The following is a 19,056-nucleotide window of genomic DNA, read 5'->3' as shown; positions in this document are numbered from 1 at the left end:
TGTGTGTGTGTGTGTGTGTGTGTGTGTGTGTGTGCGTGCGTGCGTGCGTGCGTGTGTGTGATGAGAGAGAGAGAGTGTGTGTGTGTGTGTGTGTGTGTGTGTGTGTGTGTGTGTGTGAGAGAGAGAGAGAGAGTGTGTGTGTGTGTGTGTGTGTGTGAGAGAGAGAGAGAGAGAGAGAGAGAGAGAGAGAGACAGAGAGAGAGACAGAGAGAGAGAGAGAGAGTCCGTACATATTGAAATGAGAATTAAACAAATGAAATGCCTCATACTCATACTAATATATGTCATATTTGCCATCTTGACATGGATCATCGTTTTCCTGTAACTGGCTCTACCCTTTCCTACCAGCTGCTGTATGTTGAGACAGCCTGTTGGTTGAGGCAGACAGCCGCTCTCTCATGTGAGAACGACGTGGCTGAATTTGGGCTGAGATGATTCCTGTCCAGTCAATACTCGCTTTCTCTAAATCGGTTTCCTGCGAAATTGAAGAAAGTATTAGTAATGTTCTAGCTAAAAATGCATTAAATAAGACAGCCGACTATAGTCTATCATCGGTATCATAACAATGCAACACAAAACTAAAATCAGACATGAAACTATTCACGAACATAAAACATTACGCTTTTTGCCTGAAATGTAGACCTCTTGCCTACAAGCTATGAACTTGGCCCATAAAGATTTACAGCCTCAAAAGGTGGGAAAACTCTATTAAAAATAAAAAGGTACTCAACTGTAGGTGGGTTTACATTTCTCTCTGTCTGTGGTCTCACATTAGAAAAGTAATACAAAAATGAACTCTGGAAGGTAAAGCAGTATTTTGTTTGACACTAATCGTAACCTTTTCAGTGCAGTACACATTTACAGCTGAATGTTTCAGTGCCATTTAGCTAAATCTTTCACATTTTGTTTTTGTTCTTGCACTACAAACTCGTGAAGGAGTTGTTTGTATATGTGGCCCAATGCAAGAGTGTTTTAGCTTCTTGCATGCGCATAGGAAAACAGGAGCCCAGATATAGAGGTAATTTACGCATAATGTAGAAGCATACAGTAAAGAGCAGTTTATCTTCCTACAAGTCACATTTTTTACACTAGGAGGATGAAATAAAAGATTTGGAGCTTTTATTTTAACCATTTAATGCCAATAGAATTTTTTTGTCATCGCCGAAGTCTGATAGTGTTATTGAAATAATAGAACACGTATATGAAACTTCTCTTTTCAAAAGATGAACAAGTCTGTCGATGAAACCTCCTCTTCGGTGTTTTTCCTGGCATGGATTGTCTATTTGGCCAGACTGCAACTTTCAACTTGACCTTGGCCTCCAGCCACGTCTAACCCTCATGTGGAAGAGTGCAGCCAAAAGTGGCATGCTTTTGGTATTTTAGCGGACACTAAACTGGTGTCTACATTTCTACGTTGCAGTGCCAAATGCAAGAATGATCCACATTTATTAATGTTGCTATAGTATGCGTTTTAAATGTATCCATAACACATCGATCTGTGTTTATTTTCTTTAAAACAAATACTTGCCTAATCCTTAAAAGCCAGATAATTTAAAAACATGATGGTACGCTTAGTAAAAGACTGCATCTATTGAATGCAGTGCCTAAAAAGCTTCAATCTTTAGACATAAAACTATACAATTATTTTAAATCAACATATCTGAAATAATTCCTGCTCTACTCTTGGAGTAAGAGCTTCTGCAAACGAAATGGCACGCGTAATTACGCATCGATTCCGACATAAATATACACATATATCATGTAGTTTTGTTAGGCTTTGTAGTAGCCAATCCATTAAATAAGCGTTTTGGTGATGGCACTTTGTGACAGACAATATTGCCTCTATATCAAAGTTTCACTCAGTTTGAAATCCGAATATATCGATGTTAAGAAAAATATACCCGTAGGGCTCATTTGCACAACACATGGCTATGTACATCTCAACAAGTATACAGCTTGATCTGCACTATCTTGATGTCTCGATGTTTATCATCGCCTTTGCATATCACGTGTTTGGCCCTGGCCAATAACCTTGCGATCTTTATGGACTCAGGCGTGTTTGTATCGTTACTCTGCCCGTGTCCCTGTCTCTGTTCAGTCGAGGGGATTTTGAAAAAGAGTTAGTCGTCTCGATGTAGGGCATGCTATGACCGCTTCATTACTCCTCCACTCGCACTGGATTGACCCGGTGATGTTTCTTTACGACAACGGCTTGGAGGACAGAAGCAAGAACATGGAAGGATTTACTGGAGGCAATTTTGCTGCAAACCAGTGCAGGAATTTGTTAGCGCATCCAACCTCGCTGGCTCCGAGCACCACCTACGCTGCGAGTGAGGTGCCAGTATCTGGCATGGGGGAGCCTGGCAAACAGTGCAGCCCCTGTTCTGCCACTCAGAGCTCGCCCAATGCATCTTTGCCTTATGGATATTTTGGCAGCGGTTATTACCCGTGTAGGATGTCACACGGCAGCGTCAAGGCTTGCGCGCAGCCCTCTGGTTATGGCGATAAATACATGGACTCATCGGTCTCTGGCGAGGAGTTCTCAACCAGGGCAAAGGAATTTGCGTTTTATCAGGGCTATTCCTCTGGTCCTTACCAGCCCAGCTACTTGGACGTCCCTGTCGTACCTGCGCTGAGTGCTCCATCTGAGCCAAGACATGAGTCTCTGTTGCCCATGGAGCCCTACCAGCCATGGGCCATCACCAATGGTTGGAGTGGTCAAGTTTACTGCACCAAGGAGCAGCCGCAGTCAAATCCTCTGTGGAAATCCTCGTTACAAGGTATTATTTTGAAATACTTTTTTTTAACACATATATACACACAAATATTACACATGAACTTTCAAAAATATTTGCATACAATGTCAAATGTAAAAAGCTTTTAATTCTCTGTTGATATTCAAATATGCGCATGAAAGAATAAATAGTGAAGGTGTAAAAAATATTTTCGTTTTCTCTCTGATGCAGACGAGCAGAATAAAATGTGATTCTTCTTCTTTTTTTTTTTTGTCCACAGACAATATATCTGGTGGAGACAGCTCTGTCCGCCGTGGGAGAAAGAAGCGTGTTCCATACACCAAGGTGCAGCTCAAAGAACTGGAAAGGGAGTACTCCGCCAATAAATTCATCACCAAGGACAAAAGGAGGAGGATATCCGCGCAGACAAATCTGACAGAGAGACAAGTGACAATCTGGTTTCAGAACAGACGCGTAAAGGAGAAGAAAGTCGTCACCAAGTTCAAGAGCTCCAGTTAGCTCTGGAGATACTGAAACAGGAGTTGACGGACCTTCATCGAAAAAGCTGCGCTATAATTTATTACATTATGAACGGTTTCTTTTTCGCCAGAGCGGCTCTGTTTTGACCTACACTTTTCCTTCCTCACATTTTAATTGGAACCAGTCGATGCGGCCTGTTGACAGGAGATCGGAAATGGGTGACCAAGGCGATTCTGCGATGGATGCATGATCTCCTTAAAAATGTTCACCATACAATAAGACAGTCGGCCTTAGAGGCACGAGACACCCCGAGCAATCCTGCGCTTTTATTCCACTTAATCCAATCCAGAAATGAAGAATGGAATGTTTCACAATAACTATTTAGACAGTGATGCAGTGGTACACAAATAGGGCTAAACTGGCACATTCAGTCTACCATCTTCACAATAAAACCAGGCAAAATTAAACAATTAACCAAAAAATATTTAGAAAATTACATTTTCAGCATGAATTCAAGAGGAAAATAATAATAATAATAATAATAATAATAATAATATATATATACATACATATATACTCTGTTCTTAGAGAGGCAAAAGTGGCCTACAACACTTCATAATTCATTTATTTAAATAAACTCATTCGTGAGTTACATCCCATGCCTTTCCATTTAGAATAAGCCTCTATGTTAATCAGCAGTATCTGATTCAAACGTTATAAAACGTTAAACTAGCCTGAGCATTTCTATAGGTTCTCCCCGTGCACACTTTGTCCATGTCACTGTCTTTTTTTCTCTAAACACAGGGTTTTGCTCAGAAAAACTCTACTGTCAACAGACTGGCCTTTGCAATTTCCGTCTGTCAGTCAAAAAGAGTACTGCAAATGTAAGCATATTTAAACATGTAAATACTATCTGACTGCAACTATCTACTCCCCCTTTTTTGACTGCAATAGCCAAAGTTTTTTTGACAATAAATATTTGAGAGATGCAGCGTGATCTTGTCATTTTCATTCATATTTTTGGACATGGATGCTTGATTGATCAAGGATAGGCTTTTTTAAAGCCTGATGGGCGTGCAGAGGGCAACAGGTTGGCAAGAGCGCAAAGCCTCTTTGGGCTTCAGCCATTAACAGTTTATGTCACCATCTAGTGGCACAGCTTAGTCAGCACAGCGCCTGCCCATACACTGTGTGTGTCTGTCTCTTTACACTTGCGTGTGTGAGAGAAAAAGGCTTATTTATACCTTTTTACCTTACAACATGTCAGATTTCAACTTTGACAAATAAGGTACATTTCTTCAATAAAATATCTCTTATCAGGATTCTATACAAATATTGTTAGGGCTATGGGAAAAGGGTATTAGCTTTGCACAGATTTGACAAAATATAATAGATGAAGGTTTTTTTAAGTCATGGCACAGCCCAAAACCCATGATAATGACTTATTATAATCGTTATGATATATGTTTGTTACACAGATAATTGTTAACTAATTCTTCTTTCTTGGTGATATTATTTGTACGAAATTGAGAATGAAAAATTATCTATCGAATCAATCAGTTTTCATTCAAGTTGCAGGTTCAGGTTCTTTTCTTGCATGCACGTGCAAACTTGCGCCTTTTTTGCTGAATGCAATTTTAAATTTCGTCTCTAAAATGCCCGTTACATTTTTTTAACCAATCATGTTCTTATTCATTAATTGATACTCAATCGAATTTTTTTTTTTTTTTTAATTAAAGTTGCAGTCTGTTTTAATGTGCGTACATAATTAAAGTTTTCACACGACCTGTTCTCCAGGTTAGGTTTTCATTTTGTGTTAAAGAATATAATTTTAAAACCGAAATTTAAAGTGAAAATCTACTTGTTAAAACTAGATTTAAACTAAACCTTATGATATGAAACGTGTGTGCGAGAGCTACTGAACGGGCCTGTTAATCCCCCGTCCAAACAACCCCTCAGCTATAACGCTCAACTCTTTACTTATGTTGTAAGTATTGCTATTTGGCCTTACCTATAATGAAATGCTACATTATAATTGTATCATTGCGTTATTATTATCCACATTATCTTATCACACATCGATTCACATAATTGTCAGAACCAATTAAAACAACACAGGGTAAAATATTCCGGATTTTTCTATCAAATTAAAATATGAAATACCAGAACCGGGGCATTGCACTGATCTCCAAACTGCACATTACATTACATTACAGTCATTTAGCAGACGCTTTTATCCAAAGCGACTTACGATAAGTGTATTCAGCATAGGTATTCAAGAGAACTACTAGTCACCAGAAGTCATAAGTGCATCTCCTTTTTTAAACAAGCATCTAAGAGTCTAAACCAGAGCAAAAACTAGAGCAAAAGGGTCAAAACTGTCCAACTCTTCTAACAACAGCAATGCAGGTTCGTCGTATTGCTCACGAGCACTTAGAAGCCGGACTAGATGGGACAGATGGCTAATCATTTAGAAAGAAAATTGAAATTGTTTCAGAAGCATTTTGCCTACATTCACTGTTTGGGAACGATGGGGCTCGTGTTGATGTAATTATTCTTCTACCTTGTTTAAATGGAGTCTCTTTAGAAACCTTCTGGATGTCTCAAAGTGTCCCCGCTGTTGTTCTGTGTCATTGCTCCCCCTAACAGCCAAACAGATTAATGCACCTCACTCCAAAACGTCTGCAGGACTGAAGCTGCCTCTCTGGTGCCACTATAAAGCAATAGCTTCAGAGCACTAACAATAGCCAAATCACTGATATTTAAAATATTATACGAAATCCGAAACATAGTGAAAACTGGAATTAAAACGTTTCCATTTTACAAAGAGGAAAATTAAACCAATAAAGTAAAAACAACAACAACAACAACAACAACAACACAGTAACAAAGAAACACTTTATTTAAACGGGCCTTAAACAGAACTGATGCGACTGATATCACTCTCTCTCTCTCTCTCTCTCTCCCTCTCTCTTTCTCTCTCTCTCTCTCTCTCTCTCTCTCTCTCTCTCTCCCTCTCTCTCTCTCTCTTTCTCTCTCTCTCCCTCTCTCTCTCTCTCTCTCTCTCTCTCTCTCTTTCTCTCTCTCTCTCTCTCTCTCTCTTTCTCACTCTCTCTCTCTCTTTCTCTCTCTCTCTCTCTCTGACACAATGTCAGCTGGATGTTGCATCTAAATGTTCTGTTACTTTACATTTGTCTTTGGCTACTGCAGCATTTTATTTTAATGATGTTTTCATATTTGTTGCACCTAATGTTAATATATTGTCTCAGTGTTTACAGCTATTGACAATATATAACTGAAACTGCATTCATCACTATTACAACATTGTTGGGTTGGACAACAGTAGAAATAGACATTCACAGTTTAAAGTGAAGGCAGTCAGACAGGAAGTGTGATTGATGTGTGTTAAATTGAAGCTCCCTGTATTTCTGCCTTTTGCAATTTTACCACATCTGCTTGACAGCCAGACATTCGTGGATTAATGCAAGGTTGAATTTGTGAATCCAGAAAGTTTTATTAGTTTTTTAAATTGTTGTGTTTTACAGCGGCCTCAGCTGTAAACCACTCAACAATGCACTACTTCCGGAGAAGCTCCCTCCCCTCGGTGCTGTCAGACTCCACCATCATTTTCTGTTGTGCTCAAATGTATCTATTGTCCTTGAACAGTGTTGTTGAAAATGTACTTCTGTTCTCATAATCCACCAGTTACCTTTCAATAATTTGGAACAGATTTCGTTGTTTGTTACTTTAGAAACCATGGAGTCTGACTTTGGAAGCTGATTCATGGAAAATATAGTTTTATCTCAACTAATATAGCAATTATTAATAAACCTAATCTGGGTTTTTCAGCTTCAAACTTCCAACTAGTCTTCCAAATCATTATGTTTCATTCATTTGTAAATACATCTTTTGTCTTCAGGGTGATTTTAGCGAATAAAGTGGCGGCTATTACACTAAAAGTCCTGAGAAAAAAACTTCCTTTTGAGTAATAAATCAGTTTGCAGCATAAAAACGTTCAAATCATCATAAATATGAAGATGTCAAGGGATTTAGAAACATTTTGCTCTTCAAGGCATGATCGTGATTCAAATGTAAATTCAGAGTCTCCCACCACAATTCAAAACCTGCTGTCTGTTTTATTGATTTAGCTGGATTTAAATTAATAGTTTAATAATGATTGAATGCTTTTTTGTTTACACCAGCAATGCTCAATAATATAATGTAATAATAAATTGATAGTAAATGCAGTTTTTCATCTGTTGCATGCTCATGAACTCTTAAATTAGGCTACATAAATATAGACTACATTTAGTCTATTTATTTAGCATAAACATGACAGATTGGGCCTTTACACTGTAAATCTTATGCTGCACATTTTACCTAAATATTACAAAATGGCCCCTTGTGAAATGGACTCAGGAAAGGCAGCAGGCGCACACAGATTTTCAGGCAGTTAAGTTAAACCACAGCCCTCCTAAAGTGTCGAAGGAAAATTCTGAGTAACCAAAAAAACCTGCTTTTATTTTTTAAAATCCCCATTAGCGGCCTCCTAAAAGCCACATCACCAGTGACTGCTCTAAATGTACTTCATACCTTCAGATTTGACATTTTACACTGACATAAATATCATATTTATTCTTCTGAGGTCTTGAGCTGCAGGCATTTGAACCTTTCGAGGCGTCTCAGCTGCAAGTGCTTGCAATGACAAAAGTGATATCAACAAACTATTTTACTGTGTTAATTGTTAATTAAGCATTTTTATTCAAAATAATCAATGGAGATGAGATTCTTAATACAAGTTATATTTGCCTAGATTAATAGGATGGGCTAAAGTGGATACGGTATTTCTATTGTTATGGAAATATATGTTTTTGGCGCATTTCCTTTTTTAAGTAAAACAACCGACTGGAGGTCAAGGTTTACCAGCATTTTGTTTAGCCAACACACGTAATACTCGATGCCAATGAAAACGTTGTCACCTATATTAGTGTGCATGTGCATCTACTGGCTCGGGTTAAACCGTGTTAACCCCATCAGTCTTAATTAAGTGATGTTGAAATTGTTTGAAAACAGTTGTTAAAGGAGGTTTAATGTGACAAACTGGGCCACTCCTGCAGCCTTGGCCTGAAGGCTGGCGCTGCGCACGAGTGGCTGAATAATTCACAGTGGAATAAAAATAGGAATTGTCGTCAAGTGTATCACGTAAAACCATTCTAATCACCAAATGAATAACAGTTTAACATAGTAACAACTCACCGTTGAAGTCAAACAGCAAACCACCTGGGCAGAGTGAAATATTACACAGTTTGCTAATGCTTCCCTCCACATGACAAATTCACAGGCTTTGATGTATGAAAAGTGAATTTGGACTAAATTCTAAAATTGGCAGCATAACAGATATGTGACACATGTGCCCACTTACTCAGCAGTGATGACAAATGAAAATGGATTGGAGTGTGGGAAATAGCCCGTGTCCAAAGGTTTATATTGGGCGTTGCAAAGAGAGAACAGGCGATGCAAAGACTGGAGCCCCTTTGGCAAAGACCTTTATTATTCGTAGCCTATATAAACAACATCATATGTTTGCATGAGACGTTAAACGCATGCGTATATGTCACCTTAATAGCCCCGTAGCAACTTCTTTCAGGGAGCTTCCTGCCCTCTTATCAACTTTCACGCGTACAAACAGACACAATGCGCATGCACTTAAACATAAATTTGGGCATAGTGAAGTCAGCATCAGAGTCGAGCAGGCTTGCTTTAATGACCCTGAAAATGCTGGCCCAAACAACCAGCAGCCATAAGAAAGATATACTAAGGCTGTCTTACGGGCCTTTGTCTGTTTGTCCTCGTGCCAAACTGGACTGATGCCTGACAAAAGTGCAGCATGACTCGCATTGCACCGCCACTTGAGGACTAGAGGAGTCTATATATAGCCAGAGGAGTGATATTAAATTCACACAGAGAGGCGACGAATTCAAACCTGTCATTTGCTCAATTATGAAATCCTTATATTTAATTGATTAAACGTTGTCCTACAATGTACGCATACATTACAGGTCCGGCTTTTCTGCAAATAAGATCAGTCATATCGAACTCAGGAATTTCTCTATTTTTGCCAATTAAATGTTATTTTAGCCTCTGGGATTAAGCCTCACATGCATAGCAAAGTCTAAATCGCGTTGCGTTGCTTGGTCTAAAAATGTCTTCACCCCCTTCGGAGTTTAAGGTTAGGGTTAAGGTGAGAGCTAGATCTAAAAACGAACCTAAAGGTAAAAATGGCAGGTTATGGAATGAAATTGGATACAAATCTTTCTTTTGTTCTACCTTAATGCGGTAACGATAACCAGTCAACAGCATAAATCACAGAAGCTCTACAATGAAAAATGACCCGATTTTCAAATGCTTTTCAAAATAGCCCAAATTGTGCAAGATTGAGCCAAATTCCCTCTCAGCATTTTCCTTTCCCATACAGCCAAAGGTCTACTTCATAAACTCATTGACTCATATAGCCTACACATTGAGGCGTAGGCTATCTGTCATTTTGTGCCAGTGGTCACATGGCTTTTGGCCCTCAGGAATGGATAGAGATGGATCCCCACGTCAGCTTGTACGTCTAAGGATTTCTGCTCCACCAGTCTGCCTCAAAGTGACTGGAGCGCAGCGCAGCGGAGGAACTATGCGAGGACTATTATAGGACGTTTCCAACAGCAGAATATGGATTTTGATGAGCGGATTTCTGGCTCTAATATGTATTTACCGAGCTGCACTTACTACGTCTCCGGAGCAGACTTCTCAGGTCTCCCACATTATTTAACCCAGAGTCAGTCCTCTTGCCCCATGACATACCCCTACCCGTCCTCAGCCCTACCACAGGTCCCGTCCGTGAGAGAGGTGGCTTTCAGAGACTATGGGATTGATACGTCCAGTAAATGGCACCACAGCAGGGGGAGCCTGTCACACTGCTACCCCGAGGACATCGTGCACAGGGACGGCTGGACGAGCCCGACCTCGCGGGGGGGAGAGATCCTGGTGAAAGGCAGCTCCAGCGGCAGTCACTCCGGCTCCTCCAACCCGACTCCCGGATTCTATGGCAGCGTTGGCAGGAACGGCGTCCTTCCACAGGCGTTTGACCAGTTCTTCGACACTGCCTACGGGAGCGCAGAGGGCAGCACAACACCGACAGCACAAGCAGCAGACTCGGACAGACACGCCGCCAAAACAAGTCCCGCTCCGGCCCATCCGTGCTCGGACATGGCGGAGAGCTGCAGCCCCAAGTCGTCCTCCGGCCACAGCGAGGAGAAGCAGAGCAAGAGCAGCAGTGAGTATAGCCCTGCTGAATACGAGAAGGAGGAAAATGTAACGCGGTGCTCTTAAAGCTTTTTATATGCTGTTTTATAAGCACGTAAGGTTTATGGAGGGCCTGCAGATTTACCCTATAAGAAAACTATGTTATAAACGACAAGATCACGTGCTTGGGATTGAAATTGGCCGTGAAGACTTTGGCGTTAAGCTTGTCTTCCAAGATTTCAAACAAGATCTTCACTTTTTTCTGCACAAGTGCGTTTAAATATCCGTGTATGGTTGGCCTGTAAACTTCATTTATATGGCAAATAATATTTATAAAATACTATTGAAATACGACCATTTTGGATATCTTATACCTCCAATATTTCTGTCCATGTGATTATTATTTTTTAATGTATACATTTTAGGTTTATATGGTTTATTCAGGGTCGACTAAAGTGGCTCCTTAGGCATTTTAATGCGATTTTGGCGCAGATTAAGGCTTAAACCCTGCTCCCTATTCAAAGATAAATATTTACAAACTCAAAGGATTTGTGAGGATTTTATTCAACAACTGCTTTTCATGGAATTTGCCCTCCATATAAACACTAAAACAATAACAGCTCTTTACGCACAGTGAAATCAAAAGGGGACAATACAAGCAGACCAGATACACGATACTCATGACTGTTTGGTTTAGGCCCACGCGCCCACTCTTAAAAGCCAGCCGGTGTGCTTTTACAGATTTCAGTTTTCACAACTTCCGACATGCAGTCCCTTTATGTCCGACATGTCCAGTCTTTGTTTACAAATCTCGGTCATGTAGGCCTGAGAGGAGGGAAACACTTGAACTCCAGAGCTCGTGTAGACCACCACCAGATCAGCAAATGGACACATGATTTCATGTTGTTGTAATGTGTCTATATCTCATGTGGTGACCTTTGCCGTTTTATTTATTTATCTCCCAGGTGGCCAGAGGACGCGCAAAAAGAGATGTCCATATTCAAAGTATCAGATCAGAGAACTGGAGAGGGAATTCTTTTTCAGCGTTTACATCAACAAAGAGAAGCGCATGCAGCTCTCACGGATGCTCAATCTGACAGATCGCCAGGTCAAAATCTGGTTTCAGAACAGGAGGATGAAGGAGAAGAAACTGAACAGAGACCGTTTACAGTACTACACCACGAACCCCCTGCTATAAACACTGAACAAAGACTGTCACTGACATGCAGCCATTCAGCCAGTCACCAAGACTACACTCCTACATATTTTACACGATGGCAAATTTTTTTATGTGCAGACTTCATATAGAATTATATACTATTTATACACTATTTTGTCACTAAACACCGTTGACATTATTATTATTATTATTATTATTATTATTATCATTAATAATAATACATATGGCTGTTAATCTGCTTGCCTGACCAACCAACAGTTTTCCCGGGTTTAAAGTTATGTGGTTGCGTGTATAGTGTACTTACGCGGAAAGGCAGATGTGTCGGAATTTCTTCTGTATTATTTAATAATACACGGAGATTACTGTACTGCAATCTAAAAAAAACCCAACCAACCTGTTTTTTATTTTCTTAAATTCTATAGAATCTAAATTGTTTCCCCTGTATTTACACGCAACTTGTATGGCCAGATATCTTGACACAAAACTACTGTTTGTGGGGTTTTTTTCCTTTCTTGTAAAATTTTAACTTTATTGTACAAATACAACTCCGGTGACTATAAACCTATTTTGTGTGTTTTTGAATCACTAACAGATCTCACCTGAAAATCAAACCCAAATGACCGGTCAGTGTTGCATAGTTAGAGAGTGAGTTAAATTATAATTTGATATACCAATTCATCCATTTCATGCATTTCAAGTGTGATGATCAGTGATATTTAACACCTGCGCTTGACCCTTCAGTGCAGGCGTTTTGTTGAGCTCTGGCCGTAAAGTTGGATTATTCCCGAACTTCATCCAAAAGGCAAACCGCTGATAAAAGAGCAAAACCCCCAAATGAAACGTAATCCTATATTTTATTTTAGATGCCAGCACGTGCACCGTATCAGATGCATGATCTGTAGGTCTGGTGCTTTTTATTCCCTCATGGTTGGAAATGGGATCCGCTGCAGTTATAGTTTGATATCCATTACAAAGGTTTCATTCATTACTGGGGCGATGAGGAAAGGCTGCTTTCTGACCTAACATGTCTGTTAGGCTTACTCACACAATCTTGACACTTGTTTGAATGCAAAGATGTAACAGGCCGCGTTATTCCAAAGAATATGAATGTATTTGTGTGATTATACTCACATCAAAGTAGTTACTGAAAGACTTTATTCATTTCATCCACTGACAGTCAGCTAACCTATAAGGAATTGACACTGGGGCAAATCACTGTTACACGCATCCCTATCTGTATGGTCATTCATTTATCATCTGGAGCACTTTAATCCAAATATCCTACATGCTATGAATTTAGACCATGAAGATTTATGTTAACCTGCAAGGGAAGGTCAAATGAAGCCCGCGCACATAAAGAGATGGGTAAAAAGTGGCTTTAGGTGGCTTTGTCTCCACCACCAGGCCCCTGAAAACAACTTGAATGGCCTACCATCAGCTAATAAGGGCCCTGATGCCTTCCTTATACTGTGCATCCTGTGAGGCTCCCAGGAATTCCGCTTTGATTGCTGCACATCCTCCCAGTTGCTCCAGTAACTTGGCCATAAAAGGCGGATTCGTCTGGAGCATTTGGAGTGTAGTGCAATAAAGGGTCTGAGACCAAGGTTATTAACTGTGACTAAGGGGCTGAAAACAACGGCCGGGACCATTGAAAGCTTGTGTTCACGGACCTTTCCGGCGTCATTTGTTTCAGCATCATCCCGCGGTAGGATTGTTCTGCGTTTGTGTTGTGTTGCATTGTGTGCCGTGCCGTCTTCGTCCACTGGGTGGCGCTCCTCAGATCAATGTCATTGCCGTGAATTGAGATATAAAAGAAGTTTGACTCGCTACTCGGCTGCTTTGAAATATGTCACCACCGCAGGATTTCATTGTTAAGGTAGGCACAGAAATATCAACACCGGGTTTCCTAATGTTTTATTTTTCTATTTTGTCCCATCTCTGAAAACTGTAGACGCAGTTTTATCATTATAGGCGCAGATGTTATGATGTCATGACAGCAAAATCACCGGAAGTAAATTGTGCATGTTTATATCTTTGAGCATCAAATTTAATGCAGGTTCTCGGGTTGCAGTTTTCCAGATGTTATAGGCCTGGAGTGATTAATGTGCACTGAAAAATAAGATTACTAGGGCCTGTATTTCAAACATTTTGTTGCTCACTAACTTTTACAATCCCGAAACGTCATTTGATAAAACTTACATTGGATTTGTGTTGTTTAGTTGTTATATAAACGTGAAAATTATTGTCCCAGACCTTTTGTTCACTATTAAGATCCAGCTTGTTAAAACGTGTGTGTTCTGTATGTGTGTGTGTGTGTGTGTGTGTGTGTGTGTGTGTGTGTGTGTGTGTGTGTGTGTGTGTGTTTGCAACGTTTCCTCATACGATTCGTATAATATCTTTCGAAAAGTTACTTTGTGTGTGTCATTGTGCGCGCGCGCATAGACAGACACCAACAGAGATACATTTTTACATAAAACAGTCAGTATGGGATTTTTATTAAATGTCTAACATGTTTTGTAACTTTTAATTTAATGAATTAAAAAAAAAGTTTTATCGGAGTAATAATATAAGAGCAGCTCACCCACAGCGCACACTGAAACATCACAGGAAATAATCCAGAAGGGTTAATGATTATTATCATTCATTGCAGCCAGACATGCTGCAGGTTTGACGCCATATGAAATGGCTGTACATAAACTGTAGCTGTGGTTTCTAGACTGTATGGCTCCAGACTTATAGGAAAATGGAGGTAGCCGATGGTGTAGCTATTTCACCCACTTTTGGAGACATCTTTAGGCTGATCTAAATCTGTAGGCGTTGTAAACTCCTAATCCTATTGAAGGTCTTTTCCACGACTGTGTTGATGTAGTTCTGAATTTGTATTGTATTTTAAATATTGCAGCAGTCCAGGCTAGCGATTTGCGTTCGCTCGTCAACAAATATCCACTTAATTCACATTTCTATTCACTTGCACGGCAACTTCACAGCCACAGTCTACAAAATGATCCATGTTTGATTATTGGTCCTGTATATTTGAAATTAAAACTAAATTTAAATCGTATGCATTAGACCCATTTAAAGTATAGTACTGTCTTAAGTTGCAATCCTATTTTTTTGTTTTGCTTTCTGGTTGGTTTTTATTGGTTGGTTTTATTTTTCTCATTACCTCCAACTCTGGCCTGTTTGTTTGAAACATTTCATAAAAAGGACAAAAACTAGAGAGCGAAACGATACAGATCTGGCATGCATTAAAAAAACGAACGAATTAAAAAAAAACGTTTAAAGGGCGTAATGGGTTTTAAGAGTTGATTTTAAATAAACTTAAAATACAAATATGTGGATTTTGTGAAGGCCTAGGAATACGTCTGCGTGTTTCTTTATAGATGATATGTGTACATACGTGGAGAATCGTCCAAATGGTTATTTAGGAGATAGCCTAATAGCAAGATAAACGAGTTATTGTGTCATCTCTATTGTAACAAACTACATTTCTTTCAGTCCTGCCAATATTAAGTGATCGTTACGAAAAAGGTAGCTACAGGGCATTGTTCCGTTGTGGCGCTTACTTCAGCGTTCCTGCGTGTCACCTTTTATAAATGCTCAACAGAGCCTTTGCAGTAAAAGGTGTCTGGGCGCAATCATGGCATTTGCACCCAAAACATTCACACCACAATCAGATAAGGTCGAGGGCTCTAAAGGAAGTGACTTCGCACTGGTTCGACTGGCAAGGTGTCGAGATGAAACACTGTCTGCACTACTTTTGGACAGCCCATGAGGAATTTTAAACACAGTCCAATAATAGTCATCAGAGCAGCACCAGAAGGGAGTCCCGCGACCAAAGAGTCACACAGGACCTTTTGGATCTTTGATGCACCCCGTGCTTCTCAGAGGCACCTCTAGAACCCTTCATTTTTACAGTGCTGTAAAACTGGCCATAAAGCTATGCATTTTGTACATGATTGTTAGGGACAGCGTTCAACAGCCGAGTTGTCATATAAGGGTTGTTGTTAAGTTCACACAGGCAGCTCTGGGTTTATAGGTGGGGAACGAGGCTCAAAATGTTAGATTCAAAAAAGATTTAAAGATTTTATCTAAAACTCTCTGATGCACCACTTCCCCTCCACAGTTTTCTCTTCACTTAGCCTAAAACAAAATATACGACGCAGCGGAGCAGCCTGGTCGGACTGGGAGGAGTCTGAAGCCGCCTGGTGTTTTAATTGGCTGCAGGCTACAGTGAGAAGCGTGAGTATCAGTAATTATTCAGCAATGTTTTGCACAAGAAATGTCAGCCAGAAAGGGCTATCTTCATCCTCCGTCAAATTATACCACAACGATGACATGCCCCAACAACCAAGCTGGGAATTCGTTTTTCGTGGACTCTCTAATCAACGTGAGAACCGACAGCGGTTCATATTACCAAAGTAACGGGGTGTATTTGCCACCGGCTTCGGAATATACATATGGACTCTCCGGTGGCTCCTGTTTCCCGGGGATCGGTAAGCGCAACGAGCCAAGCACCCAAAGCGTGATCCCGTCTTCTGCTCCATATGTTCAAGGGATGGAAACGTGGCTGGAAACGTCGAGATCCTGCCGGGTGGATCAGCCCAGCGGCCAGCATATGGCTCAGTGTTCATTCTCACCAAATATAAAAGAGGAGAGCGCTTATTGCCTGTATGAGTCTGACAAATGTCCAAAAGGAGCAACGGTGGATGACATTACCTACTCGACTGCATCATGCCCGGTTACCGGCAGCACTTTGCCAGTCCCCGGCTACTTCCGCCTGTCTCAGACATACGCGTCCTCCAGGCTTTACCATGATGTCCAGCCAAACGTGAATCACTTTACTCTGCAACGACCTGCCCGCTTGGACAGCCAGCCCTCTCAGACTGCCTCTGCTGAGCCGGAGCGGAGGGAGAGCCACGAGGAGGCGCCTGTCCCTGCGCCCTGCGCCCCGGACAGAGAGGAGGACAGCCGCCTCACCTCGGAGAGTTCATCCTCCCCTGAGCCCGCTGAGACATGCAGTGTGGAGTGTCCAGAGAAGCCAGTCAAAGGTGAGGATTTAACATGCATTGTAGAAAATGTAGAAAAAATAGCAGACGGCATAATTATTGGGCTTCTATTGTTCTATTTCAACCAATGATTTCTAACCACAAATGAACGCGAGGACATAAGTGCTGTTTGTCTATTCGTGTTTTAAGATTCAGGTCAACAGCCAGCCACTCACAGGTGTACGTTTAACGGCTATCTGCCAGTTTATCGGGCATGAGGCGAAATTGAACGTGACTTAACCAATCAGAGCCGAGGAGCAGAGCTATTGTGCTTTATCAGCTGTGTTTCGATAACAAATATGTTGCTATAGTCGTGCTTTATTAGAATGCTATTCACACTGTCCATGTGAAATTATTTTAACAGGCAACTATTACGTTTTGATGATAAAAAAAATCAATTTAATTATTCTTGTTTTTAGGGTTTCATTAATATTTCATTTAAAGCAACAGCAGGACAGTGTTCTCCATTTGTCCTTTGCAGGATTCTAATGTCAATCCCATCTTCACAGGCACAGACCTTCCTATTAATTCAGTAGACTGTGCAGGCTATGTTTTATGTCTTCATAATGGTGCAGTTGGCTACACGCTGCTAAACGGGGCAAATAGTTTCTGGTAAATTCTGAATTTCAGCTGTGGATTATCCACATAGACATGGTGCTGTGCGTAAATCAAATAGAACACAGTAATCAATCTTTATACGGGTTTGTATCCTATATGATTGTGTAGTAGGTGTCACTTCAAACAGAATAATTTATATATCAAATCATATCTTCAGCAGTTTACAGTAAAACACAGTTTTATTCATTTAAACATGTCTGGTTTTCTAAATTTTGGTTTTTTGAATCGTATTAGTTAATTTTTTCTATAATACAGATATGAGTCTTCCCTTCAGGTACGATGTGTGCGGTTTTGTGCATGTCACACCTGTTGCCTAATACATTCTTTCATTTTTATTGTAGGAGATGGAAAAATGGAAAGTACGGCCAACTGGCTCACAGCTAAGAGTGGCCGAAAGAAGCGCTGCCCCTACACCAAGCACCAGACTCTGGAGCTGGAGAAGGAGTTTCTCTTCAACATGTACTTGACTAGAGAGCGTCGTCTGGAGATCAGCCGCAGTGTCCACCTCACTGACAGGCAAGTCAAAATCTGGTTCCAAAACAGGAGGATGAAACTGAAAAAAATGAGTCGAGAGAATAGGATCCGAGAGCTCTCCAGCAACTTCAGTTTCTCATGAGACTGTCTGCGTCTTTGGCGCCCTCCTCCATCCATGGCAAGGGCGCCTGTGCAGAGCCCCCCACCCAACTGTGAGAATGTCCATGGAAAATAGGACCCTACTGCTAACTTATTGATTGTTGTTCTTTCATATTTTCACGTTTTATTTTGTCGTGAATATGTATTTATAAACAGCTACATTTGTAACGTTGATCCATTGTGTTTAAGATGTTCATAATGTGACCACAATGTTTCAGAGCTTCAGGCTTGTACATATTGTATAGTCACCCTGAGTGGAGTTTGCATGCAGGACTAACCCTTGGGATACTTGTGTTACGGTTACATGTAGATCTTAATGTGACAGCTGGAGCCCAAGAGGTCTGAGGAATATTTGCACATTTTTTCTGGTCAAAATAATAAAACCATCCCTGCAACTGCAGACTTCTTATTTCATTCAGAAGGACAGACGGAGCTGCGTTTAAATCTTAAACCTGGCACAGGTACAGTGCACGGTGCTAATGCCTTCGTGTTTTGGATAGGTCCGTTCTGTGCACTGTAAATATTATTACAGTAGTAGAGGGTGATGTTCTTCATAGTTTAGGCCTGTAATATATAGCTGGCGGTTGTGCACACGTCGTTGCTTTTTATCCTTGACATCAGACTTAAATGTAAACCTCACGAGTGATGGAACAGTGGGTTTGTTTTCATTATTACCGTTATTTCAAAATTATTTTGAATTATGAACAAGTGGGTCCTTGCTGCAAAAAAAAGTCAAACCCTAATTATTATTATCATTATATATATTTATTAAATGATAAATTGCTTAATTTCAAAGTAAAGGTATAGCGACGCAACTGTATACCTGCTAAATCAGTCCACACATTTGAGAATTGCCGCACTCATTAGGTCATGAACACAATCTGCCTGAGCATTGTCTTTTGCGCTTTTACAGATTACTAAAATATTTTCAGGTTAACCTGTTAAACGAGAAATTACATTCTTTCCACACCTTGAAAACACAAAAACACAGATATTCCCGAAGAGGAGAGCGGGCTGTTGAGTGGTTTAGGTAGTCTCATGTTGTTGGGCTATTATATTTCTCCCACAACAC

The 19,056-nt window shown here is 40.4% G+C and overlaps 3 protein-coding genes across 3 annotated transcripts; all 3 read left to right on the top strand.

The window, feature by feature from the left end:
* Positions 1–2,146: 2,146 nt before the first annotated feature.
* hoxa13b (homeobox A13b) lies at positions 2,147–3,254 on the top strand. Its single transcript, XM_068735859.1, has 2 exons — positions 2,147–2,780; positions 3,016–3,254. Exons 1-2 carry the CDS (start codon positions 2,147–2,149, stop codon positions 3,252–3,254), a joined length of 873 nt encoding a protein of 290 aa, XP_068591960.1.
* Positions 3,255–9,888: 6,634 nt separating this feature from the next.
* On the top strand, positions 9,889–11,828 carry hoxa11b (homeobox A11b). Its single transcript, XM_068735818.1, has 2 exons — positions 9,889–10,536; positions 11,471–11,828. Exons 1-2 carry the CDS (start codon positions 9,933–9,935, stop codon positions 11,701–11,703), a joined length of 837 nt encoding a protein of 278 aa, XP_068591919.1. The 5' UTR covers positions 9,889–9,932; the 3' UTR covers positions 11,704–11,828.
* Positions 11,829–15,967: 4,139 nt separating this feature from the next.
* hoxa10b (homeobox A10b) lies at positions 15,968–18,344 on the top strand. Its single transcript, XM_068735827.1, has 2 exons — positions 15,968–16,736; positions 17,693–18,344. Exons 1-2 carry the CDS (start codon positions 15,968–15,970, stop codon positions 17,965–17,967), a joined length of 1,044 nt encoding a protein of 347 aa, XP_068591928.1. The 3' UTR covers positions 17,968–18,344.
* Positions 18,345–19,056: the final 712 nt, after the last annotated feature.

This window comes from Cebidichthys violaceus, unplaced genomic scaffold, assembly GCF_023349555.1.
Source record: "Cebidichthys violaceus isolate CVI_PGR_0920_01 unplaced genomic scaffold, fCebVio1.0.p SCAF_7, whole genome shotgun sequence".
Lineage (NCBI taxonomy): Eukaryota > Metazoa > Chordata > Actinopteri > Perciformes > Stichaeidae > Cebidichthys > Cebidichthys violaceus.
Note: the sequence above shows the minus strand (reverse complement) of the source record. Positions and strands in the feature narration are given on the sequence as shown.

Bases quoted from the DNA above. Each gene is read 5' to 3' on its own strand.
- hoxa13b (XM_068735859.1), top strand. From the start codon at position 2,147: ATGACCGCTTCATTACTCCTCCACTCGCACTGGATTGACCCGGTGATG. The intron at 2,781-3,015 runs GTATTATTTTGA...TTTTGTCCACAG, and splicing joins GTGGAAATCCTCGTTACAAG to ACAATATATCTGGTGGAGAC.
- hoxa11b (XM_068735818.1), top strand. From the start codon at position 9,933: ATGGATTTTGATGAGCGGATTTCTGGCTCTAATATGTATTTACCGAGC. The intron at 10,537-11,470 runs GTGAGTATAGCC...TTTATCTCCCAG, and splicing joins GAAGCAGAGCAAGAGCAGCA to GTGGCCAGAGGACGCGCAAA.
- hoxa10b (XM_068735827.1), top strand. From the start codon at position 15,968: ATGTCAGCCAGAAAGGGCTATCTTCATCCTCCGTCAAATTATACCACA. The intron at 16,737-17,692 runs GTGAGGATTTAA...TTTTTATTGTAG, and splicing joins TCCAGAGAAGCCAGTCAAAG to GAGATGGAAAAATGGAAAGT.